The sequence below is a fragment of the Ixodes scapularis genome, unplaced genomic scaffold (assembly GCF_016920785.2).
Source record: "Ixodes scapularis isolate PalLabHiFi unplaced genomic scaffold, ASM1692078v2 PGA_scaffold2__306_contigs__length_199485367, whole genome shotgun sequence".
Classification (NCBI taxonomy): domain Eukaryota; kingdom Metazoa; phylum Arthropoda; class Arachnida; order Ixodida; family Ixodidae; genus Ixodes; species Ixodes scapularis.
The window spans coordinates 11,382,576-11,410,335 of NW_024609857.1; the positions used below are offsets into that span (position 1 = coordinate 11,382,576).

Genomic DNA, 27,760 nt, shown 5'->3' on the forward strand with positions numbered 1-27,760 from the left:
ATGCCGTCAGGTGGTCCCTTCCTTGATGTCGAAGCTTTCACCTTATACCTGTCCTGGTTGTTCTTGATTGTGGTCAGCAGGTGTTCTGCATTTGCATTAAAATGGAGCACATCCAGTAAGGTTCTGGAAGATTTATAGACAGTCAGATCAGTGCTTAGATGAGCAATGTGGTGTAGCATACCGGGCACGCATCCAGTAGCACGTGATTATGACAGACTTCTGTGAGAATCCGATCAGCACACTGTGAAATGCCTCCAAGCTGTACATTTGAAAGGAAGGCAAAAGCTGCCTTATGTCTCGAAGCAGCAGTGGGGCGACTGGAACCTTCAGGAAAGCCTGATACGCTGTTGAGTCTTTCGTATATTCACCAAGAAAAGAAAAACGACATCTGTTAGTTGTCATCTCAGCTTCTGAACAGTTTCTAGAAAGAACCCACCTGCGTTGAGCCACGACTTGTGTAACAGTCCATGCACACATCTTGAGAGGGAGACCTCGTGCTCATCATGAATGCTGAATATGTGGCACACGATTGTCTTCCACGAATCAACCACCACTTGACCATTACCATTCCCAATCATCAGTACAAATCATTCGTCACTTTTTGTATCCTTTTTTTAGATCTTTGTTTTGAGGGCGGCGTTTGCTCGCTGCTTGTTTGTGATGCCTGTAATGGATGGACATATTGAAGAAACGCTATAAATTTTGTCTGTTTGGAACTAAGGAGTTGTATTCTTATGTGCCTTTTTATGCTTTCGAGCAAGGACAATAAGATATTATGCAAGAGGCAACATCCAGAATACAACAGGGTAGACTGAAACAATGAGAAATGTAATTAGAACTCCAAGTAGTATCTGACTGGTGAGCTTTTCCCTGCACGAGGGTAAAGTAAATGCCATGCTTGTAAGGCCCTACCAAATTTTTCTTTTTGAAAATAGTATTTCCCTGAATATTGGTAACTCTAACAGCCCCCCCTGCTTCTTTATCCAACCTGCTATGTAGAACATTTTTTTATACATTTTAAACTTGACAGGCACTTTTGGTTCACACTCAATTGCACATACAGGCTTTCCCCAAGAAGACACATCTTATGATATCAGTTTTACGAAGATACCATCCAGCCCTCAACTGCAACACCCCAATTATCCACATCTGATGTGCTAGCAACAAAGTTTATTATATACCAGCATCCACCAGTTTTATTTTCTGTGGTAGCTGCAGGTGTTCAGAGCTCTGCTATCTCATACCCTTTGCGAAGTGCCACACATTGAAGTAGTGGTTGACATCTGGGTGATTAGATGCCATCCCTTTCATGATGGACACATGCCGATCTGTGGTGAATGATAACACATCTATGTTGTTTACTTACAGGTAAGTGAAGCCTCTTGCGAAGCCAACCTTCTCCATGTGCGAGCTTGTCTGCACTGCGTCATTCTAGTAAAGAAAGCAAAAAAAGCAAAAGAGCTGAACACAAGTGGCAAGGACCTCTCCTAATGTGCACCCCAGTTGAAAACGAAACCAAAATAAATGACTGGTATCGCTTTGGTAGCACGAAATATGATATCAGCGGAAATATTACGTCGAAGTCAAGCCGCGTTCTCCACTAAAACTGATTTTAAAGATGCGACCAGCTGCTCTTTAGCAGGCAGCAAGCGGGTTAGCTTTTAGTCAAGGAACACTGGTGCAGCACCCTTGTGACAGCAAATCGCGGTGGAGCTGCAGTCGATTGGTTGTGCAGGTTGTACGGCATACTGCAGCACCTTTGTGACGTCACGTCGCAACTGGATGGATGGATGAATGATATTGGCTGTAACTGGCAATAGCTTGCGCCACCTAGCCTGAGAAAATGCTTTCCTCCCCCCCTTAAGTACCCAATTTTTTTCTCTCTACATCCCTGCAACTATCACCGGGCCGGAAGAATGAACCACCAGGCTGACCTTTGGGAGATCGGGCAAATACAAAATAAAAAGAAAAAAGGAAAACGCACCCCCGCCTTCTCTCTCTGGCGAGGGAGTCGCCAATCTTCCTCTGGTCAACCCTGTTGGGGCTCTTTCCAAAACCCAGACCCACTGAAACACAGGGTTGAGACTTTGGGCCGGAGTCACGCGGGAGGGAGTCCCAATTTTCCTCTGTCCCCCCTGTCTCCAGTTGTGCTAGTTGCTTTTACCAATTTCAGTTTTCCCTAGTCTCCTTCCACCAATGCTCTAACCTCCTTTTCCTTACCTCAAGCCTTTTATAATCCACCTTTCCATCTTCTCCACCCAAACCCAGGGCCTCCTCTACGTCTGTTCTCCCCTCAGGGAGGGCAGGTTTAAGCTTCTTGCACCTCAAAACCTGGCGTTCCATAGTTTCGCTCTCTATTCCACATGATGTTCCATTCCAGTTTCACTCTCCAATCGAACACTGATCAGTGTTGCCATTTTTCTAGCAGATAGTTTCGGTTTTGCTGTAGACGCCCGAAACCAAACTTTGAGCCGTGATATTTATAAAACTCCACGCAATATTGAAAAAGAAAATAAAAAAAATAATATACCTTGTAATGTAGGGACACCGCCTTAGCTGAAAACATTTGTAATCCCAAATTAAAATATATTGATCGTAGTTGCCCTTTTTTTAACCCATTTGTTACCGCATGCAGCGTGCACGGCTGGGCCCTCCGTACGACAAGCTATACCACCTAGAACTGAGCTACTCTTTGCACAAATCTTTTGCTTCTATAACATGCTTTTCAGCAAGCATAAATGAAAAGAAAACAAAATAAGGAAATGTGTTTATTACAACCTAGACCACTTGGCTCATTCCTCGTCTAGTGACTCTTCCGACGATGACGCGTTACAGTTATGAGTACTATCTTTCGGTAACTCTGACTTGCAAGTCCTTTCGAAGTCTATTTTCTTGTTGGCAGAATTCTCCAAAAAGTCGCTATCATCACGAGGCTTCCCATCGTCGTTGTTTTTAAAAAGGAATGTCTAGGTCTTTATGATTTCATCGTTGGGAAGACTATGCCGGCTGCTCGTCGCTGCAATCTCTTCTTGTAATAAACAACAAACCACCCAAAAAACACGCAGACTGTTGATATCAGAACAAAACGTAAGGGTGCAAGTAAGGTGGTGACATCAGTCGGTACACTACAAGTTTCTGTAAAATGCAACCTATTTAGGTTTAGAAAAACGGTGAGTCGATCGTATCAACTGCCCCATTACACAAGAATGCATCATTCGTAACATTTTGGTAGACAGCTATGTCTCATTAACATTGACACCTTGTTATATCAACATTTTCCGGGGACTGCTCTAAACCCACAAAGTTCTGTCCCATTAAAAGGTTTGGGAGCTGGGTTGATAGCTGCATTTTCGTCTCGTTATTGTAGACACTGGTTCTCTAAAAGCGTTCACAAAGGTCAGAAGACAAAAAGTACTAGTGAAAGCCCCAGCACACAGAGTATATCCACAGCTTTAGCATTGCCCATCTTGTCATGAAAGTGCGTAACACGGTAGGCTCGTTTTGGTTCCTTTTGGCACGATGCGCAGGCAGAGTGGAAGGATAGAGCAGGTGTCTCAATTACATGGGCTCGCAACGGAGCGAGCCTGGCGAAGGTGTGCTCGCATGTCCTTCACGCACCATGAGATGGCGCAGCAGTTCTCGGGTCCGTACGGGCTGGCAGCGTTGAAGGGCCATGCGGAAAAGTCCGCCGGCCCAGCTCGCAGACCGGGCTCGGACTTCAGAACTGCAATTTGAAAGGCACAGGCTGGGCTGGCCTTTGCATTTGTGCCTACAAGGCAGGCCTGGTATTGCATGAATGCCTTGCAAAACTGTTCAAAACAAGAGAAGCAAAAAAAGAAAAAAGAAAAAGGGTTGTGCTAAAAAGAGTTTTTTTTTTTTTTTTGCTTCTTTTTTCCCCTTTCTTTTTTTTTTTTTTTTTTTTAAAGATGGTGTGTTTACGGGCAGGAGGCTTTTAGAAGCGTGTGTATCGTCGAGCGACACAATGGTCATTTTTGTTGCTGGTGGTGCCGCCATTGTGTAGCAAAAGCTTCTTTCACAAGCACAAATGCACAAAGGCACACCTTCGGATGGAAACACTATCCGCGCACATGAGTGCGAGCGCATCTGCATTATGGGCAAAGAGATTCCACTTTATTGTCTTCAAGACCACTTTCTTTCAAAGCATGGTTCTCGTCAACCCCGACAAAACGGGCTTGAGCGAATTCGTAAAAATTAGCGTCGAGCGGGCAGTGTGCTAGATCGACCGTCGAAAATGGACAGCGGACTGCGGGCGGGGGGGGGGGGGGGGGGGGGGCAAAGTGACAGCGGGTCTGTCTGGACCGGGCTGTTTACTATTGGCATGTTCACACCCCTAGGCTGTGAGGAGCGTTTGTTGCACCGGAAGCATGGGTCGGGGGCCACAAAACTATCTTCTGTGCCGTGTTTTGCTGCCAAGATGAGCATATGTGCCGAGTTCCTTTCGGGATGATTCTTCGTTAGGTTTGGTAACAGGGAAGAAGTGTTTTGTACCCCGGTGCTCAACAGCAGTGTACAGGTTCTGCCACGAAAAGTTTTCGCTGTTTTTTGTGCCTAAAGATAGGAACGGCTGTTCCTATGCGACAAAATGCTATTCCAATCGGGTTGTGTCCTACATGTGTCGGACTAGGTCTGCGAGGCATTTGAAGCCTAATCTTGTTTCTAAAACCTGGACGATGGCATACAGTGTAAATGTCCCGATCAGGGTTTTTATGTTTGAAATAAATTATATAATAAGTACCACAAGTTATCTGTTCAAGATGTAGATATCGGGAATCAATAACCTATGGTCCACACTCTCATATTAGCCCTCTCAAGGGTTACCTACGAATTATACACCAGAATTACAAAATAAACAAAACGAATGCAAAAATAGATGCACAAAACCTACAATGCTTTGCATAATTTAAAGCAAAACTTGTGTCCGACTCTTGCAAAGGAGTGGGCAAAAAGCTATCGAGGTGCGCCCAGTTTTTCGGCAGCCGCCAGCACGGACAGGTATATTTGAAGTTTCCACATCACAAATTACCAGACGCTAATAATAGACTTCTTGCCACATGTGGTATTGCATAAAAAAGGCTCCAATATCTCGCCTTTGCACAAGAGTTGAGTGCAAGTGAACCACTGGTTTCGGTGAATAGTGCTTCTCATGTAGCACATTCAATTAAGGCAAAAGGAAAAAAAAAGTAATTTGGTTAATTGTGAGAAAGTTTTGAAATGGGCCCCCCAAAACAAAACCAAGCAATTATACTTGTGTAACATGCGCATTTGGGGTATGTTAATGTTGGAGCTCTGATACGCCAGCACGTATACGAAGCCCCTTGTGCCGAGAGAAGTGCGCAAAGAACTGCAACTGTCAATGCCACCTGCCGGGAGATGCGCAAAGCGCGAGCATAAGTTTGCTGCCGTGGAGCACTTCTTTCCGACAAACCGCGTCTATTCTTCCACCGTATGCACGGACATTGGTTACCGTAGCAACCTGTACCTGTAACTCGTTGCAAGCAGCTGTAACCGGTCGTATCACAGTCCGTTGTAACAAAATGAAAATTTGTGAACCTGCCTTTCTTAGCTGAAAGTTTTGGTTGTTACCGCTCACGCTTATCCATGCCATAAGCCATGCCATTGTAAATTGGATGCGGGACGGGTTTATAGAAACCTTCACTATTTCCAAAATTCCTCCTTGCTGGAATAGTGTTCCTTTATGCATGTTCACCACAACATTTTATTCCATGTGTACCTCTTTTTCTTAGAATGTGTCTAATAACTTAGTGTGTTCCATTTCTTGAGTTGTTTTCTGTTACTGTTGGTGACAGTGTTGAGTGTTTGTTTCTTTTTCCTAACTGTGGCAACTTGATCATTTTATTTTTTATCACTGCCTGGACTGCAGCATTGGTCCTATATGAACAAATACTTAAGAGTAGTGATAATTTAAACTTTCAGCTAACATGAAGGCTGATTTTCCTTACATTGGTATAGCACAGATTAAAGAATAAAACTGCTCACCTCACCAACTTGTACTTGCCCTGTGTGCACATTCTTGTTCAGGGTGTTGGAGTAAACGCTGTATGTGCCATACTTCGTGCTAAATCCGAGAGTCGCAACGTCCATCACCCGATGGGCCCCCTGTGCTTCTCATCTCTTCAAAGAGTCATTTCTGCTCGGCGTTCCAGACCTGCACGATATGAACCATGTAGTTAGGTATTTGTTTCTACAATATAAGTAACAAAATTTCACATTGAGAGCTTGTGACCGAGCACAACAGAAAGGAAGACAAACAGCAAGCGGTTGCATTAAAATGGCGAAGACGATGAGAACGGTACTGCCATGTCGACGTTCCCTGGTTACTCTGCAATCGGCTACACTACACCTAGTTCGTTCATTATCATGTACAAAGTGCCGAAATTACACAGGGACAATAAAAAAGGATTCGAAACTACACAAGGACAATACGAAATTTCCTACTGATTTATGTAAAAACCCAACCTCTTATATATTTATAGCAGAATATACAGTCACACCCACGTCCGGCGTAACATCTTTCGCAAAAAAACTGACTCTTTTGCTGATAATGACACAGATGTGTCACTAATACAATTCATACCCTTTTCTGTTATATCAAAGGCCTCGTGCAGCTCCCTAGATATCCGATCGGGATACGACGGTGTACAGGAGCAGTGGCTGCAACGTGAGGCAAAGTGTCCTGAGGGGGCTGTCCGTGTAGCCGCTGCATGTTCGCGCTTGCGATTAATAATATGTCTGCCCGTCTGGCCGACGTATGACGATCCGCATGACATGGGAATTTCATATACCAGTCCCGTGGCGCATCCTGTGAACCTGTTGCAGTGCTTCGTATCCCAAGGATTTGTGGACGCTCCGACGGTAGCCCGGTTTCTGCAGCCGACACAAACAACAGATAGGTAGCGTGGTTGCAGAAACCGTGTTACCGTCAGACCTGGTAAGGTTTTTCAACAGGTACGTATACACGAATAATCATAACATGGGAAGCAGAAACTACCAAACGAGCAGCAATAAAGAGAGGGCTAACATGGGAAGCAGAAACTACCGAACGAGCAGCAATAAAGAGAGGGCTTAGGCAGGGTTGCCTACTGTCACCCCTGCTCTTTATGATATACCCGAGTGGAATGGAAAAGTGATTAGAACAGAGCAATTTGGCCTTTGATGTGACTTATATGGAGGGAGGGAGAAAAGTAAAACAATTGATACCAGGACTTATGTATGCGGACAATATAGTACTCTTAGCAGATAGCCATGATATTATGCAACAGCTTATGGAAATATGCGGGAGGGAGGGTGACAGTCTGGGTCTAAATTTCAGTCGCGAGTAGTCTGGGGTAACGGTTTTTATTGGGGACAAAAGGGACTCCCTGAAAATACAAAACTTATATAATAGACTTTGTAGGCACATTTAAAATACTTGGGGGTTTGGATGAACGAGGGAAGGAAATACTTGGAAGAGCACGAGGGAATCACTAAAAAAGGGAGAAAAGAAACTCGGCAATTATGAAACAGAGAGCTGTGGACGTACAAGGTATGAAGAAGTGAATGGTATTTTGAAAGGAGTTATGGTACCGCTTCGGTAATGCGATACTGTGCATGAGATCTGAGGTGCAGTCAAGTTTAGAGATCCGACAGAGAAGCGTGGGCAGCGCGTGGGAGCACGGTACAGGGATATGGGCTTCATTTGAGGCTAGGGAAACTATCAGCAAACAAATTCGAACAAAGGCTGAACGAATGGAAAACTCCCGGTAGGCAGGGAAGGTGTACAAGTACTTATACATGAAGAGCTTGAACACAAAATGGACAAATCGAACACGAAAGCTAAAATTCAAATCAAATACCTACAGACTCAAGTGGCCAAGCAGAGCGTGGCAGGGGTGGCAGGGCAGGCAGGGCACCACTGTGGAAAGGGAAGTAAAGGAGACAGGAAGGAAAATGTGGGAGGAGAGGATGTAGCCTCGATATGCAGATCGCTTAAACGGGGGAAAAAGTAAAGAACAACTCTTATTTGATAACTCACTGGGGAGCTCTCTGCTATTTGAGCCTAGGACAGGGGTTTTTAATTGGCCAAATTTTCAGATACTGACATATGCTCTTCCGGAGGGATGAGGGCAGATTTGGCAGGAGCGCCGGAGCGCTGGGTTTTGTTGATGGGAGTGGGAGGATAGAAGAAAAAAAAATAATTACAACAAAGAAAAGTTTAGAAGTTTGGTGGAAAACATCCAGGGAAGTGTGATATTTCGCAAAATTGTGGGGTTAGAGCGGTTAGAGCACTGATCTCAATCAGGTGGGTTAAGGCGCATTCACACTGAGCAAAAAACGCGCGTTGCGGTCGACGTCGACGCCGGCGTCGTAAAATACGAAGCAGTCACACAGGACCACCCCACGGCGGCGTCGTCTCGGGGAATCTCACGTTTGTCGAGAGAACACGGAATTTATTTATTCGTCTGCTTCGCATGATTGTTGTTGCCTTGCCTTCGCGATTGCATATGCGGTGGGAGACAACCGTCTTCACTGAATGGACAGCGGTGATGATTATATATACGTTTACACTCCAGTTATATGCAGCATTGGCGAAAGGCACGGACTCGAACGGGCAGCTTCAGGTGCTCTTTTGCCGCGTTTTTGTGCAAACAAAGCACGGTGCTACGCCGGCGCGTCCCAGAGCCTTCGCGTCCGTACCTTTAACACTGCACGCAGCCTGTGCGAAAGTGTTTTCGATGGAGGACTGTTGTATTCCGTAGTGATGGGTGTACACAAAACTACACAACACATTGGGAGTGATCGCTCCCGCACAGTCGGAGGTCGGAACACACCGCGAACTTTGGTGGCAGCTTTCGCGGCAGCTTCGCGCAAACCGATGAAAAGTTGCTTCACGGCGTCCTACACGCACATAAAACACTGCTCACTGTCAGATGTTCCAATCGGCTTGCTTCTTTCCACGCTGAAATGCTTCCGGCCACGTTTGGCGGCGAGTGCACGAACGCACGAATCCCCCGAGCTCTCTGCCTTTTCGCCTTCATTGTGAGTCGAAAATAAAAAAAACAGCAAAAACATGTCCTAACCGGAAAAGGGCGTACGTCACGTCCGGACGCTCGCTGATTGGCTCAAGCGCGCGCGTCGAGGGAGAAATTGGGTTCCGAAGCGTCGTCTCCCTGCGTCGTCCTCCTCGGCGCGCGACTTTTTTCAATACAAAAATAAGCAAAAAATTCCCCCCACGACGCGCGTCTTTCCGCTGTGTGAATGCGCCTTTAGAGGTACGACCAAGTACGACCGTACGGCACTAGGGACTAGGACGCAAGAGGCCTGCGCCGTACGGATCGTACCTTTTAAGAAGAATATCTAGATATATAACTTGGCGAAATGTGCATTAATGAGAGACGAAATTTAATTCGAAAGTTTAAAAAGTTTAAAATGGGGATCTAAACTAGGCTAGATAGCGCTAGCTACCATCCAATATAAATGGTACAGTCAATATTTATCTATTCATCTACCCAAAAGGATTGGCGAGGAGGAAAAGAAAGAGGCGAGCGGTGTGTTGGCTTGGGAAAGCTGCGTGACTGACGTCATGCGGTCATGCCTCCCCGTCTCCCCGTCTCCCCGTGGCCAAAACATCAAAGCAACAAGGAGTCTTTCTCCTCATCTCTCATCCTCACATAGAGATCATACATCATCCTCATCAACGATGCCCATCATGTAACGTAGTTCCACACGTGCTTGCAGCAGGTATCTGGCGTGCCTGTCACACTTCCCCTGCCGTCATAGCGCGAAAGGATATGGCAATATATCCGGAAAGAGTGCTCGAGGCGTAGCGTGCGTACAGTTTCTCTTGCTTTGCGCAAAATGCGGAAAGCAGCTAATCTTGAGCCTTGAGGTGCAACGCTGGTGTAAGCGTTGTAAAGCGGAGGTGAAGGCTCGACGCTCGACTAGTTTGCCGGACTTGGTAGCCTTATGGTCGTGAGGAGTGCCGTAAAAATGTTCCTCTCGGTGAAGCACGAAAATGATACCTCTGTTGATGTGTGATCACCAGCACCGTCGCGAGAAAGCAAGACAGGGATAGGCCAGTTCGTGGTAAGTACTTGTGACTCCCGTGTCGCCTAGGGCAGAAAGAATTGCTGGATTTAAAAGCAAAGCGCGCTAGAGCGTTATAACTTGGCAGCGCGGTAACTTATCTAAATCTTCACATTCACCCATCCTGCAGAACAGCGCATGACATGACAGCATGGGACAGAACAAAACGGTCGAAAGGGCATGCGTCGAAGCAGGAAAACACGCACAGCTTTAGATAAGAACACGGCGACAGCGATCCGCACGCGTTCATGCAGAATTCACTTACTACATTAGAAGAATGTCTGCTGAATTCTTGTTGTACCTAACAAAGAACTAAGGATTTGTAAGCAGTGATAGAGTGCAGGCAAGCCGGTAATCAATCCAGATCTTGTAAACCCTGAGATGGGGAACGATAAAAAAAAAAAAACGGACGAACACAACAAAATCACAATCATTGTGTTGTGTTCGTCCGTTTTTTTTATCGTTCCCCATCTCAGGGTTTACAAGATGTCGAACCAATGCTATGGTAAAAAGGTCGAAGAAGAGCACGTCTTTTACCGCTAGTTTTCTATGCATTTTCTGAAGATTTTGGAAGTTCCATTCCACAAGTTGAACTGAGGGATCACTTGATAACCCCTGACTGTTAAGAACATATGCAATTCCACCAGTCGATAACTGCAGCATACCTGTGGATATGTGGCACCCTCTTGGAGCTAAGATTATCTAAACCAGCGGTGGGATCAGTGGTTGTACAGCACTTTCTCGTAGTGCACTCCTGAATAGGCAGGGCACTCTCCATGTTTTGCAAATAGTCTAGTGTCGCACCGTATTGGTGTATCTTTTGTTTTAATTTAAGCTTTCTTAATGCTTTAGTTAAGATATGTTTCTAAGAGTCGGTCCAATATGTCTCAATAGACGTGTGGTAATAGCTTGGCACCTGAAGTCTCGGTGTAAGGAATTCTAATATACCGTAGACCAGTGGTTCTCAACCATTAATATTTTGTGGACCCCTTGTGGATCGGCGGGGACGATGGAGGACCCTGTTCATAGTAAGGGGAGGGAAGGGGTAGGTTAATTATGACAATGATTTAATAAATAAGCACAACTAAGGGCTAGTTTGAAGTAGACTTCACGCATGGACATGCATTGGAGAAAATTCACCTGAAAATTGGAACATTTCTTCTGAATCTGAAAAAAGACACCTTTTCTTGCCGAGCTTGACTGATGAGAGAGGGCTTTGCAGACCCCTAGAATGCCTTCGCGAACCCCCATTTGAGAACCGCTGCCATAGAGAATTGAACATCCAGTCATGTAAAAACCAAGTTGTGCAGCATCATCAAAGAGCTAATTTGAGAATCACTGTGTTTATGTCAACACAACTTATAAGAATTTATTAACACATAAGGTTTTTCATTAGAGCCTTCTTTTTTTGCTGATCTTTTTTGGATGTTTTGCTGGATTGATGCATATTTGTTTGGCTGTTATAGTTCATCACATTTTCCTTGTCATGTTCTAATAGATGTCGATGTCATTGCATCACAAATACTAAGTAAAGGCATTAATGACATACTACATAAATATTTTACAAGTTTCCACGTGCAATGCTTCCTGGCATTACATTTTGGCACCAGATGGCTCTTTTCAAAGAGGTATGTTTACCTGACTCTGCCTGTCTACTATTTTAATGAATCATCACGGAAAGGCAAGAGACATGCACAGTAAAAAGCCAGGCACATCATACAACACTTCAAAAAGATGGCAGAATCCAAAAGAATTCAGCATGGTCACATTTGCTATCTTTCCAACATGTGGTACAACCCGCCTGACGTTTGTTATGTGTATGTATCATTTGCATAATAGAGAAGAGAGTTTTGCTAATGAGAAAAACTACACACTTCATACCATATTTGGTTTACTTAAGAACCTTTGTCTAGTTTTCTGTAGTGAGCTACCATTGATGTTTCCATCGAATTTTGTTCTTACAAATTCCATAAAATCCACGTTAAAAATATCCATAAATTAGTTGGGAACTTGTCTGTACAACCTAGGGCTTGAAAGTCAACTTTTTGCAAGTGTCATTCTTGTGAGCTTGACTAACGGTGCACAGTAACACAAGATCAACCGAATGACAAAAGAACATAGTCACTCGTCCTGGGCACTACATGAAAGATGGAACTTGCATAGTAATTGACTAAAATATGGCAGAAACTAAAAATTGCTCACCTGAAAAAAATGTTTAACTCTTGTGGATAGAACCAGCTGAACATACAGAGGAAGGCAAGGAAACTGAGAGAATTAGGTGGGTGTCTAGTTCTTTGTTTCTTTGCCTTTTTGTCTGTTTTCAGCTGATTACGTCCACAAACATGGCCCAGCTCGCTCAGCTAAAACCCGTCATTTATCAGTCTTGCCTGTGAAACTGCAACTTCCCATTTCCTCTTGTTCCCTTCCGTTACATAAGATATTGACCTTTTCTGTCTTTTTTCGTCCCATCTTTCTCCTTACCACTCTCTATTAAAACGAGTTGGCCTTCTTCTCGTACACACTGCGAAGTCTGACACTGACCCTAATATTACCTTTCCTCGGAGCTTTATGAAAATTAACTTCGACGGAAGCTGACTAGACGTTTGTTCTTCACCCGTCCAGTTGCCTTTGCCTTGGTCCAGCTGGCGTACGGCATGAGCCAGGCTAGCCATGGAGACGGACATGCAGGCGGCCCTAATTGCATCCTGCACCCTTCTGCTCCTGGTGGCCCTTGTGGGCATGTTCTGCTGCTTGTGCAGACGCACCGGAGCCACCGTTCCGACAGCGGTGCTCTCTGACACCATCTCGGGAGCCTTAACCAGGGCCCTCTTGTGAGCTAGCATTGTCTTGGTAGGACCCCAAGTCACGTTGAGCATGCGGCACCGTTTCCTCCTATGGCTTTTTTGGTGGCTCAGCAGCTGGTCTGACTTTGGTAGTGGTGCGGCTTCTTTCTTTGCCGTCTTTACCTATCACACTGGGTTGGTTCCCTATGCTTACGGCACTTCCTTGTCCACCTTTACCTATCTCGCTGGATCGGTTCCCCAAGCTTATAACACTTCCTTGGCCACCTTCACATATCTTGCTGGATTGGTTCCCCATGCTAACAATACTTTCTTTGCCATCTTGACTTAACAGTTTGGATCGCTTCTTCATGCTTAGGGAATGGCGTGTCACCTGGCGACAAACCACGGCTTCATTTCTTTCTCACTTGTGCCGTGTGCTTCCCTTCTGTGACTGCTTTTGTGTCTTGCGTCGCTGCACCTTTTGTCCATGTGAGCTCTCGAAGAACGCACCGCTGGCGTTACGTTTGTCTTGTTTTCACACTAAAAGTTTAAGCCTTAAGGGGCGACGGGCAAGCAGCCTGGCAGGAAACCCTTCCTCCTTCTCCTCCTGTCCATTCCTTCTTGCACCTATCCCTCCTTCTTTTTCAAAAGGATTGCACCTGGAAGCTACTTTTCAGAAAAAGACAAAGGGGATTCCTCCTCTCTGGTTGCGTGTCGGCCTTTAGGTCAGTCTGTCTCTTGGGAACAAAATAACCAATTAGAATAGACCAAACTGATTCTCTACAGGAGTGTGATTGATCAGGGAACAGCACCATATGCTTCCTTATAAGGCATTACCTTTTGCCGTCAGTATAAGTTGCCCCCAGAAATATTTTAAGGTTTTCTTTTCCTGACAAAAATGAACTATGCATTGCAGAACACTCACTCTCCTCCCAAACGTAGCGTGTGCAATTTGAACCAGATGTCAAAGTTTAAGGACTAACCGTTATCGTATGCAAATGTTATAAGTGATACATATTCAAAAATTTTCAGTGAGAAAATCGTGGCTAGGAGCTTTGAATACATGGAGCTGAATTGGACCAGTTACCAAAAATTTTCCCATTGAAAATTTCAGAAAAACTTTTGGATGAGGCAGCGGTTAGTTCTGAAACTTTTGCACCTGGTTCGGATCACTAGCACTACATTTGGGCTGAGAATGAGCGTTCGGCGATGCATATAGTTCATTTGTGCAGCAAAAAAAAACAAAAACAAAAAAGAACATTACATTTTTGGGGGAAATGCTATAGAGGGACCACCACCATAAGCACTTACGATTGTAAACTGATATTTTTTGGAGGCATACTGGGGTGTGTCTGCTGTCCAACCTCCCCTAACTGTCTTAAAGGGGCACTCAATTGCTTTCTGTAGATGCTTGTTTTTGATGGTATGTTGTTTGTTGGGCTTTTAGTCAATAGAAATAACCAGTTCTAGACAGCAAGGCAGCCTAGTGAACTCGCAGCCATAGAAATACACGGGCACTATTTTCTCTTGGTGGGAGCCATCCTCGCGTCCCCACCACTTCCATAGAATTTGACCAATGAAAATGGCTAATTGCGGAGAGATTCCGGACATTACCATTATTAGTCTTTATAAGTGCATTGTGCATTACATTTTGGCAGAAATGTCGGATCTTTGGGCTAGGAGACGTAATACAAAAATTATTGTTTTAAAACGCCGTCCGACAGCGCTTCCTGGTGTCTGCTGCAGGGTGCATGAAGAGGGGCATGTCACGATCTTTGATTAGATATTTAGTAGAGAAGTTGGCCACCCATTAGTGTAATTGCGAGTGTTCTTAGGATGCTTAGAGCCCATAGATTGAGTTATCACCAGAAATAGACAATCTCAAAATCCACTAGGTTAGCATGCAGTAACATACATTTGAGAAAAATTTCAAGCAGCACGTCTTGTCACCCTCTGTTGATGCCGTTTTTGTGACTCCTAACATTTGAGACGAAATCCCCCGAAGTACCTTAGAATGACAGCTAATATTTTGTCTGGAATATTTGGCTTCATCAGCAAAAAAGTGGCTACCATTTCAAGCTTCTCATAGTGTTTTTTTTTTTTTTCTTAGCTTCTTTCTCTACTACCTGCATGGTAGTAGCGTTTGGTTAAAACAGCTTGATTTAAAATCATGGGTCGGGCAGAGACGCAAACAAAATGAAACATTGTGTCTGCAGGTTTTCTCTTTTCATCTTCATTTTTGTTTCTGTCTTGCATTTTGCCATTTATCATGACATGCTATGTCACTAGTTTCATCTTTCCATGGAATCTTTATATCAAATTGAACATTTTTTCATAAAAGTTTTCTAACAAAGGTTTAAAACATCTGCGCTAAAATACCTTTGTTCCTACCACTGGCAAAAAAAAAAAAAAAAAAGTGCTTACCGTAAAATCTGCCCCAAATCCCGAAAGATAGCCCACCCCTATTTTTGGCTCAATTTGCTTTGTTTTTTTAAACACCGAAAGATAGCCCACTCCTTATAATGGTAGTGTTGGTATCCATGATGGCCTCCGCTTAAATGCGGCTAGTTCGGTATGGTGGAATATAAGCGAACGTTGCTGACTGGGAAGTACAGTTATCTTTGCTTTGTTGCCCCTCGCCACCATAATGAGCTTGGAAAAAACACAACCTAAAAATTGCAATTTTTTTAACTTTTCTTGATTGTACACCGAAAGTTAGCCGACTCAATATTTTCAGCCGATTTGCTCTTGATGTTAGGTGGGCTATCTGTCGGGATTTCATGGTACACAGTTTTTTTTTTATTACAAATGTTTTGTGTTCTTTTAGTCATCGAATTATCAAAGAAATTAGGCAAAGAAGGCTTCCTTTGATGTTCTGTATAAAGAAATATTGATTCTTAGACTGAGATATCACCGGCTTTCGACTGTTGAGACAATTTATGAACAAAGCTATTTTCCTTGTTTCACAAATTGCATGTTAGACAATTAAAATTGCTCTGGTATTAGAAACTTTTGAAGTCATTGCGATTTAAAAAGATATCTAGGCCATGTTAACCAGCTACCCTGTCCAAAGCACCCATAGACGGTTTTTCACCTCTACTGCTTGTCGGATTGGCATATTAGAGTCTTGTTGCATTCGTCATCGTAAAAACAGACCACGTGCCGATAAACAATATGTGGTGTCCACTGGCAACCATAGCCGAACCCTTTGGTGCTAATCACAAGCTAGTGGTGAACTTCTGCAATGCTTCCGCAACTCACGCTCCACAACATTAAAATTATCATTCTTTGCAGACAATAAGCGGGAGCTCATTCCAAGCCTGCGCTGTGAACAATGCGCTCAAGTGAAGTGCATGGCTGAATACCTCCGATACATCCAGAGTTGCTGCCTCTTTGATCCTATGGCATTCAGTATGTGGGACGACGTCAAGTGAGCTGCTCGTGACTTGTAAGTAAACTGCACTCTCCGCTTTGGGTTCAGCGGTTGCTTGGATGGCAGACCTTTTTCTGCCGTGCTCATGCTCATATTTGCGAGGTGCTCTGTGCTTGACATCCTCTCTGTCTTCCTCTTTCTTTGTCAGTCTCTTCCTCTTGACGCATTATGACGTAAAGCCGACTCCCTTCCCATGGAGGAGCTCTATCTTATCGTCTTCATCGGGGTTGCTGCTTTCATGATGCTCCTCCTGCTGGGTTGCTTGTGTTGCAACTTTGCGGAGGCGCCCAAGTATCTGGGCGACAGCGAGGGACACGGAGGTGCCGTGTACTTTGAGCCGAGCATCTTGATTGGTGCGGGACATGGGGGCCAGCTTGCTGTTGCCGCCGACTGCGATGTTGGTGGGGGTGACTTTGGGGATGGTGGTGGCGGTGGCTACGGTGGTGGTGACTGTGGTGCCTGTGGCGACTAGTGAGATGAACTCACTCTACCCTGGGTACTTTCTCCCGTCCTGTTGCCTGCTGCATGTGCCTGCTCTAACCGTGGTTTATGTTTTGCTGTTCTTTGGACACTTTTACTTGTCTTCGAAGCAGCCCCAGACATCAGTATGCTTGGTTAGGTTTGCCAGGAACGCCAACCAACAGCAACAGAGTTATATGACACTACCCAAAGTCGCAGCTGAGGTGCCTGCATCCTCTCGGAGCTTTATTGCGGAAAAGGGGACGCTTAACCGAGCTTTCGGTTGCGCGTCAAAAGATCCCCAGGTGGTTCGATGGTCCACTGGGGCGTGCCGATGCCCTTCGTTGGTTTGACACGTAAAACCCCCAAAGTCGACTTTGACATACTCAATGGTCGCCGACCGATCGTTTGGATTCGATCGGGATCACGCAGAACTCTGAATAAACAAGCAGTCCAAAAAAAGTGAATTCAGCCAAAAATACATCAGTATTGGCACTTTTTATGCTGGGTGTAAGGTTTTATATTTGTTGTGTTCCGCAACAAAAATAGAAATTTGTCCTTTGTCCCTCTCGTTCCCCTTCTCCAGGGATTATTTTCATCATTCTTGTCCAGCTCGCTTGCACCTTTGCATTTAATTGCATTCTAATTATAACCTTAAATTGCAAGCTTCACCCTTGTTGGTGTTAGACTGGTGGCAGCTGATAAAACCCGTTTGCTCTACTGATGTCTGACCCCTGGTTAGCTCAATTGGTAGAGCGCTCCACCTGTAATGGAGAGGTCCCGGGTTCGATACCCGGACCAGGCGGATTTTTTCGGTCGCGCACCAGTCACCTAGCTGTGTTTGGAGATTTGTGTTTGTCCTTTGTCCCTCTCGTTCCCCTTCTCCAGGGATTATTTTCATCATTCTTGTCCAGCTCGCTTGCACCTTTGCATTTAATTGCATTCTAATTAGAAATTTACCTAATTTGCGCCCCTCTTGAGTCATTTGGGGGACCATAGCATGCTCGGTTCCCCCGCTGTGCACGTTGTGGAACACAATGCCGGCGGTTTAGTTCACGCTGACTGCTAGAAAGTCCGAAAAATCTAGAAATGAGGCATACATTGTCCACATTTTCAGTCACTGCTATACATTAGCTCTATGGGGCGACTGATGGCTCCATAAATTGTCCAAATAATGGGGCATGTCTGAAATTTTGGCGTCCAAAAAATCGCTTGGTGACTGTATACCTGCATATTTGAAAACTCACTTCATTTGGAAAGTTGAAATGCCTAAATACGCTATAATGGCAGTTAGCCTACCTGATAGTGGCCTTAATTATAGCTGTAATGAATGTATTAATTTAATGCAGTCAGACTCCAAGTTTTGATCTGATGGTAAGGTGATTGTGTTACTTTCCTAGAATTTGGGCTTAAATCTGTACCGCACAAACATTCTTACGTTGCATGCTGCTCACACTACAAGCTACTTAGAATCTAGCATCTCTTTAGGCCTGATACAGGGCATGTGCAACAGCAGCACATTGTTTTCATTGTGGTGCAGGTACTTTAAACTTTAGTAAGGTGGCACATCATTTCACATTGCTGAATCTTGCACGTCAACATGGAGCCTTTGCTGTACAGGACTATGAACAATTAAAGCTAAACAATTGAAATTTATCAGCAGCCAATGCCCCGTTGAAGTCGGGATTTTTCTAGGAGGTGGCTGCCTTGTGATCTGGACTCCTGAGCCTATCAGCAATCACTGTTAATTGATAATGAGCATAACCGTTTTGTCTATGCCTGATGTTACTGGCATTACTGGCTGATGTTACTGGCTGAGAAACCAAATAAAACATGTTATGGCTTATATATAATCAAAATAGTATATAAATTTTACAACTCCATAGTGACACCTATAAGTACTCTATATTTTTAGTAAAGCGTTAATGACAAGGAATGGATTTTGAGAGAGTGGCAATAATAACTGTGGAACTAGGGTTTTATTAAAAAAATCTTTCTGTATATTTTTTTAACCTGCATTTTTTGCTGTAGTGTGTTCCTACTTTGTTTACTTTTTGTATAACTTTGTACGGACGACCAATGTTCTGCTTCATTGTGTCGCATATGTACAAAATCTAGAGGCTGCTGGCAAATTCTATTCAGCTGTAAAAAAAAAAAAAGTAACAAGCCAGGGGATGCAGTACAATGAAATTTATCACACTCAAAATTCTTGAGTGTAGGTGTGTGGAAATAAAATGCAAGAGAAGTAATACATGTTACTTCACAGGAAGAAAACCAAGAAGAAAAAAACAAGTTGGGGCTGCTGCTCACAGATTGCACCACACGGAATGAAAACTTGAAAGCTTTGAGACGAATACCGATTGCAGGTCCAGAAGATCCATGTATGTAGTAGTGCCATTTGTGAATAGCAACATAATTCAAGCAGTTTCTTTTTGTTTTTTTTCTTTGTGCATAGAAATAAGATGTTTATCCTTTGCATTTTTTTCTAGAAACCTACACTTCTGAAATTAAAGTGACGAAGTGTGACAAATGCACCACCTGAAGGCTCCTTTGTGAAAGCTTTAATGCAATTTGTTCATTCCCTTATTTATACAATCATTACGACTCTGTAGTGCTCACATATACCTCGTAGTAGTGAAATATGTTCTACTCCTGTTAAAGGGGTACTCCGGCGTTTTTTGAGCTACCTCAACTAACTCTATTTTCTGACTCCCCGGCCTTTACCCTTTCCGGTATGCTATTTCATATTGCGAAATTCATAATAGTTAATGCGCAATCGGCAAATGAAAATGGTGCCAAAACCAACATTCAAATATACCCACACTTTTCAGTGCCGTGACGTCGGTGGAAGGTAAGCTTGCCAGTCGAGCGAGCAGTCTAAATAATAGAATATGCCAGTCATTCGTTCCGTGCTGGAGCGCGGGGACTGGAGCGAGCTTCGAAAGCATTCATTTGACACCATGAAACTGCTTCGAATCAGTTGGGAACAAATTCTACAGTCCAAAGAGTGAACCCCTACACTTCCACTGACGTCACTTTTTCGTTGTTGCCAGTAGAGACTTTCACTTTGAAAAACACGGTGAGGACCAAAATTGTAAATTCAATAACTTTGTGAAAAAAATTTATTTTGACCTAATATTTGGGATACTATTTTGGCGATGTTGTTTGGCGAGTTTAGCAAAATTTCAAGCAAATCGGGGACCATGAAGAAATCGCCGGAGTACCCCTTTAAAGGGCTACTCCACCGATTTTTTCATTGTCTCCGATTTGCTTGAAATTCTGCTAAACTAACCAACAAACATCGCGAAAATAGTATCCCAAATATTAGGTCAAAATATTGTTTTTTCGCAAAGTTATTGAATTTACAGTTTTGGTCCTCACCGTGTTTTTCAAGCTCGAAGTCTCTACTGGCAACAGTGAAAAAGTGACATCAGTGGAAGGCAGGGGTTCACTCTTTGGGCTGTAGATTTTGTTTTAAACTGATTCAAAGCAGTTTCATGGTGTCAAATGAATGCTTGGGAAGCTCGCTGCAGTACCCGCGCTCCAGCACGGAGCAAATGATCGGCATATTCTATTTTTTGGCTGCTTGCTCGACTGGCAAGCCTGCCTGCCACTGACGTCACGGCCCTGAAAAGCGCGCGTATATTTGAATGTTGGTTTTTGCATCATTTTCATTTGTCGATTTTGCAATAACTATTATGAATTTCGCGATTCTGAATAGCATACCGGAGAGAGTAAAGGCCGGGGAGTCAGAAAATATAGTTAGTTGAGGTAGCTCAAAAAATCGGTGGAGTACCCCTTTAAGGGAAGACATGGGCCTAAATTTCAAATTTTTGTGAAAAAACTCATTTTTCAATTTTGAGGTTTTTGGTTTTAGAAATCAATCATACACCCTTACACTAAATTTGAGAATCATACTCCCAATAGTTATGTTGATATAAAATATTTTCAACATCTTGAGAGGCAGTAACAGAGTAAAGGAGTTCAATCTTTGAATGCATTTTTCCCAGTTCCACTTTTTGCTGTAAATTTCATACAGAGGAATCTTTTGTACGAAGGTAAAAGTATTCTGATACCACAATCAACATGTTTCTGAACTGAAATTTACTGGGGAATCGGGCTATCTACTTTATTTTGTTTTAAGGTGAAGTCCTCATTGAGAAAAAATTAAGTTTTCAAAAATTGACATAGGACAGATATGCATCTCATATTTTGAGGTAATAACTCTTCCTGAAATATTTACATGTGAGTTATTAAAACTAGATTTCCCAAAGTCCCATATCCCCCACTTTATATTCAGGCAGTCGAAATGGTGTTTAATAGCTTTATTTGTATATCATAGATTTCTTAATGAAGAGTGACACGTCAACTTATGCAGGTATGTAAATTTGTCCTAGAGAGCTGAAAGTTTGCACAGTACACCTACGTCTGAAGTTTAATTTCCCCTGCAAATTTCATTCCGATCACTTGAGTAGTCCAGAAGTTCCACCTCTAGCCATTGTCCCCCCTTAAGTATTTATAAGTAGGATATATAATTATCATGACAATCATATTTACCTAACTCGGGGCAGTCGAGACGCTGCAGAAAGACAAAGACGCCTGCAGCCATGTGCTCGTGGCATTGCATCAGTAGGATACTTGGTGGTACTGCAGTTGCAACTTTATTTACGCCACCAACCTTGTGTGCCACGATAGGACCAATACATCCATACAATATTTTGGTGCCGTGCATGACAATTCGGTGCTGCTTTTGTTTCAGATAACCGTCTTGGCCGGCATCCGCAGTTCCACCACCACGAGCTACAAAGTTGAAAGCATCATCGGGTATGTGATTGCGGCACTTTTCTGCTGCAATAATCTGCGTCGTCTGTATTTGCATCTGCATGAAGAAACCTGCCGATGACGGCGGCACGCAAAAGTGCGGCTGTAACAAACTTCGCCATCCGGGCTCCGCTTGTTCTGACCATGACGCTGCCGGTGACTGTACGTTAGGTGGTGAAGGCCATTGCGAAGTTGGGGATAGTGATGGCGGCAGTTTTCGCGACAAGTGGGGTGGTAACACCGGTGGTGGTGGTGACTATAGTGGAGGGGGTGGCAGCAGAAGGGGTGAAGGCTGGGTTTGGTTACCCTCTTTTAGGTTTCTGCAAAAGATTTGCTCATAAAGGTACAGAACACGGACAGCACATCTTGTGCTGTCCGTGCTTTGTCCTTTATGTGTAATTCTTTTGTAATTTTTTAGTCCAGACCAATGCACTCGCCTCAATACAGTGTACTCTAGCTTTGTTACGCTTTTGCCATTGGGTGATGGGAGAATCGCCTCGGGAAAATTCGCAGTGAAATTTGGCCTTGCCAAGCAGTTTTCTGTTGAAGTTGTGGACCAAAAACATTTGACTATCTTTATGCGAACAGGCTGTATAGAGCAGGGGTCTCAAGCACGCGGCCCGCAACATCCCACATCTGCTAATCCCCATTCCAATGTCCCGAGCGCTGCCGCAGCATGCACCATATTGGGCTCTTGTCGTCGATTAATTTTTGCTGGAAACGTAGCTCTGCTCTGTTGTGTTCAGAATATTTGCACTATTTTGTTTACAAATGTTCACAACTTTTGCTTTATTTTGCACTATGTTTCGTCTTAATAATTGCTTCCAAGCCCCTTCTCATCTTTATCGCAGAAAGTCTAAACTGCTTTGCCATTGCTGGTTTCTTCTTTTTTTTTCTTTTTTCCCCAAAACACGTTTTTTCCTTTCCTCACTGGTTGGCCCTTATGGGGGGTGGGTTATCTGGCCCCCATACTGGAATGAGTTTGAGACCCCTGGTATGGAGTGCTTTAGCAAAGTGACTGCTACGCTAATGATTTTGAGAGACATTGACCGCTGGCATATATTCTTTGAAACAAGGCACATTTATTTTAAAGAGGAAATTGTCTCAATTCTCAGCATTAAAACATTATCATTGTGCATGCATTTTTTTTTATTGTTTGTACGTTCTGGCCAATGAATCAAACAAATTTCTCTAACGAATTTGCGTCATATACATCACATTTTGGGGACATTAGAAACTCTGGAGTGTCTGAACCGTCATTAGTTTTTTATTCAGATGTTTACTGCAGAACATCGTAAACTTCCCACCATTGGATATTTGCAAAAAAAATATGGGGGTCAGTGCCTGTTAGAGCTGAAGTGACGGATGCTTTATACCTACATTCTAGCCAGTTTTGAAGTCTACAAAAATGGGATGTGTGCTCTCACAGCATGGATGCATACTAATTGATCCAAAACTAATGCATTGTAACCCATTAACATATACTTAGGATATGCTATGTTGAGTAGAATTCTTAACGTCTGTTAAGGGCTAACAGTGAGCGACTAACTTCCTGACAGCTACACCACTTGTTTTTTAAGGAATTACTTGTCAACTTAGGATTGATACCAAGCTAAACGAAGTTGTGTTTTGCCACTTCATGGTGACATTGCTTCATGAATGGCAGCTTGGACAGCTTTGGCAGGAGTTTATCTTGTGGTTAGTGCTAATCCGTGTTGCTACCTCTAACAGACATGACATGACTCACATTTTGCATATGTTGTTTGCAACTATTTATATAAAATACAGCACTGAAATCATCTTCCCACTAAACATAGTACAGGATATGAAAAGTTGCCATAGGCAGAGAAGAAGAACACCTTTGGAGAGTTTCATATATTTGGATCTTCTTGACGAGAAGTAACTCCTTTTATTGTTTGTTGAAAATATCAGCATGCAAATCTTTCATCTCAATATTATTGAGCACTTTTTTCTTGTGGGAGTTTATGCAACCTCCCCTTCATGTTGAGAATATCTTGTACTAGAGTCCCTCTGCGTTTGCCTAACTTACCGTAGAATACTGCGCATCCGCCTATTCCACATTAAGTGCCCATTACTAAATTTGTAAGATCTGAAAAAATATGCACAGTACATTTATATGTAAAATTGAAGACCAGACAAGCGCCCATCCCCCATTTTTTTGCGATTATCTCCAAAGTTTTAGTGGGCGCTTGCCCGGTATTTTATGGTAAGTGCCTTGCTTAGCACACTTTTTCAGTCTTTTCTACATCTGTGCTGTTTTTGTTACTTGACTTAATTGCTCATTCAAAGTTATAGGGGCAGAAACATATTTTGTGAAACGTACTCTACAGAAGCATACCATGAAGTTAAGAGAGTTCGCCCATCCCATTTTGCTGGCTGAATATATGCAACATAAAAATTTTACAACATCGCCCATCCTCGATTCCCGTCGGACGTCATGCTGCCGCGCAATTTGCTGTACTGACACATCTGACAAGCGAGTTCATAGCGGGTTCTCATGTTCGTGTCCGCCATCTGCGCGCACAATATCAGGTCCCGTAACACGCGAGTTGTTCCCGCGTGTATGTTGCACCGTGAAATTCGAATCTGCTGTATCTGCCATCTGCAGTGTCCATTCTCGTGACATAGTTTGTTGCAGATTTCTGCTTTCCGTGTTTTTCTCTGCAATTGGCACGCGCGATACTGGTCTTTGTGGCAGGCAAGTTTGTAGCAGGTTTCCACCTGTCTATTGCACCAAAAAAAACTTGAATCTGCCGCCTCCGCAATTTGCGGTGTTAGTTCCCTTGAGATCCGAGTTCTCAGCGGATTTCTGCGGATCGTTCACACCTTGAAACACGAATCTGCTGCGTCCGCAACCTGCGGTATCCTTGCCCATGACACGAGTTCATAGCAAATTCCCACGTGCTTTTCGCATCGTGTAATGCGAATTTGCTGTGTCCGAGATATGCGGTTTCAGTTCCCGCGTCACGTGGTTTGTAGCCGGTGCCAGGGTGTTTATCATTAATTTTTGATAAAGCTTCGCTGTGGTATCCCCAAAGATAGCCCACCCCATGTTTTTCACCATTTATCTCTCCATTTTGGGTGGGCATTCTTTCGGAACTTTGCGGTAGTTGTACATAAAAATCCTACAGATTAGGTTGACTTCATAACCCTTAGAATGCAAAATTTTTTCTGAATGGTAGTGTGAGCACACACTATGATTCAATTTTCACATTATGCTCATCACTGCTTGAGCTACAGGCCCTGAAGGGTTCTGTAGATTGAATACTGACAGACAGTCTCAAACCCCACTACACAAACAAATAATTATCAGCATAAACTCGTAAAGAAGGAAACTGAAGTCATAACCCATATCAAGTTCAAACCAGGCACAGGAAAGCAGCAGCAAGTGCTTATGGTGACACAAACCTAATGCTGGCACAAGGTCAACTTGAGTGAAACAAAACTGCAAATTCACAAAGAATATAGTCGAAAAATATGAAACACAGTACATAAAACAGAAATGATGCCATTACCCACCCGAAGGTGAACTAGATATCGCAATTTTCAGGGTGTGACTCGTGTTTTGAGGCTTTTGAAGATTAGTGAGCTGTTGTCGATGGATTGGTAGAACGTCATAGAGATGTCATGCAATCTGTGGAAATACATGTGGTAATTAATCTGTTTATGATTTTCATCATACCCATGTTCCGTTTGTCTTGGAAGAAAAACCGTCCTGTCCCAATCGCGGTGTTTACGCTGGTGTTGATAGAAAGTGCCACTTTTTGGCTTGTTTTTCTCTCCTCTTTTTGTCGTCCTCTTTTTTTCTTAGTCTCTTTCTCTTGACACACTCTCACATAAGGCTAACACTCTTTGCACTGCCCTATGCTGTCATCCTCATTGGGGTTGCTGCTTTGTTGACACTCCCTCTTGTGGGTTGCTTGCACTGCAATGTTGCGGAGGCTGGGGACAAGAAGTGACACGGATGTGCTGTGTGCTTTGAGCCGAGCTTCTTAATCAGAGTGGTACACGGGGGCCAACTCGTCGCTACAGACTGCAATGCCACGGTGACAGCTGCAGAGATGGCAACGGTGGCACTTGCAGTGCTGGTGATCGCTGAGAAGATGAGCTCTCCATCAAGGGTACTTGCCCTGTCCTGCTTCGTTAAGAAATGCCTTGCTTGCTACTTGCTGCATGTGCTTGCTTCAACCATGACTTGTCTGTAATATTACCTCTTTCAAAAGGTACAAGGGGCATTTAAAACATTCTGCACGCTGCTTTTGCATAGCCAGATGGATGATGGATCCGCTCTAATTGCTGCTCCTGTTAGGAGCCAGACTCCAGTCTAGAATGGTGTGTACATTTGCTGCTAGATTACAGGTTCCTGTTGTGAGAAAATCGACCTTGAAGTGGGAGAAGATTAGGACGGTCAGATTCCATGCAGTGACCTGCATTCCCACATTAAAATTTAAACCTTGCGATAAAAAGCCCTTATCAAAATTCATAATGCTTCGCTTGGAAACATTGTGTCCGAGAGGACCATTGTAATACAGGATACGACTAAAGGTTTCTGCAAGTCGTTTTGCGCCAAAAGATATGCCAAAGAAGGCCCGATATGCCAGCAGCTGACGTCTTCATTTTGCATGACGTGAGGCTGCATGTGGCCCATGCAGTCAAGAAGCCACATATCAGTTTTTTTTATATGTGGTTGGTCATGTTAATTCGTTAGACCAAGGCAACATCAATTGAAATGTGCACTTTCATTATTGCAACTTTCATTACTACAAACATTTCATGAGCTGCCTGAAGTTTGCTTTTGTTGCTGAGGAACTGTTTTCTCCAGGTGACTAAAATCCTCACTCTGGTTTTAATTTTTTTTTTTTTTCTGATATTGAACACACACCTATATTCCATTGCAACTCAGGAAGGTAGGGCGAGGGAAAGGAAGGGTGTGGAGGAGGAAGTAGACAGAATGCCGAAGAGAGGAGGAAATTCCCCCTCTCCCCTCCAGCGTTCCGTCTGTTTCCTCCTTCCTTCCCTCACCCTACCTTCTTGAATTGCAATGGACTAAAATAATTTAGTTTTTCTTTTTCATTGCAGACTGAGTTATGCTAGTAAGCATAATGAGTCTTGCTTACTCTTTCTAGTATAAGTAGTTTGTTTATAACGTCAAAAACATGAAACAGGCTTTTTTGAAAACCTTACCTTTGTTTATAAACATGTTTTGCACTTTCACAGGCACTCAGAAATGAATCCACTGCTCCAAAAACCTGCAGTGATTTATAGTCATGCAAATTTTTGTTTCGTATCTGCATTTTTTTTTAATTTTCCTAGTCATTTTTTTTTGCTTGTTTATGTAATATGAACTGACATCTCTGCATTTATTTTTGTTTTGCATGGGCAAAGTATATTTGTGGAATGAATTTCACTCCTGTATTTGTCCTGATTTGGAGTTTGGTTTTTGGGAACATGAAATAAATAGGGGTCCTGATTTAACTTAGAAAGGTTCATATGCTGCTAGAATGCAACAGACCCAGAACTGTTGGCCTGCAATATAGTATGAGTTTCTTTGCGGCACTGCAATTGCATGACCGCACACAGCAGCTACAATTTTCTTCTATGAGTGACACCTACACTCGTATGTGCAACACATATTTATGCTAGTCTTTTTTTTTCTTCAGATAATCGTTTTGGCTGCATTCACTTTTCTGGCACCATGGGTGGCTACGAAAGTGTAAGCATCTTCGTCTACGTGCTGGGCGGAGTGGTTGCTGCAATATTTGTCGTCATATGCCTTTGCATCTGCAAAACCCAATGTTGTGCAAACAGCAGCACAAAGAAACGTGGCTACAAGAAGCGTTCCCGTCCGGATTTCTTCGGCTATCACCACGACCCTTCTTTTGGCTGGACGACGGACATTGAAGGCGGTTATGGGAGCAGCCATTCTGATGGCAGCTTTCACGACACTGTTGGCAATGGTGGCGGAGATTGTGACAGCGGTGGAGTTGGTGACAGTGGTGGAGGGGGTTGTGACAGTGGCGGAGGGGGTTGCGACAGTGGCGGAGGGGGTTGTGACAGTGGGGGAGGGGGTTGTGACAGTGGGGGAGGTGGCTGTGACAGCGGCGGAGGTGGCTGTGACAGCGGCGGAGGCTGCGACTGA

General features: G+C 43.7%; 1 protein-coding gene, 1 long non-coding RNA gene and 1 other non-coding gene across 3 annotated transcripts; 2 read left to right on the plus strand and 1 right to left on the minus strand.

The window, feature by feature from the left end:
- Positions 1-578: 578 nt before the first annotated feature.
- Positions 579-7,927, minus strand: LOC115333151. Its single transcript, XR_005714916.2, has 4 exons — positions 7,879-7,927; positions 6,019-6,187; positions 1,245-1,431; positions 579-664 (listed from the first exon to the last, which is right to left on the minus strand). It is a non-coding gene; the product is annotated as an uncharacterized LOC115333151 (transcript).
- A 1,682-nt stretch (positions 7,928-9,609) lies between these two features.
- LOC115333136 lies at positions 9,610-21,606 on the plus strand. Its single transcript, XR_006077937.1, has 4 exons — positions 9,610-10,104; positions 16,182-16,335; positions 19,046-19,160; positions 21,539-21,606. It is a non-coding gene; the product is annotated as an uncharacterized LOC115333136 (long non-coding RNA).
- Positions 21,607-27,316: 5,710 nt separating this feature from the next.
- Positions 27,317-27,760, plus strand: LOC121836333 (TATA-binding protein-associated factor 2N-like). Its single transcript, XM_042291210.1, has one exon. The coding sequence runs from the start codon at positions 27,317-27,319 to the stop codon at positions 27,758-27,760; it is 444 nt and encodes a 147-aa protein (XP_042147144.1).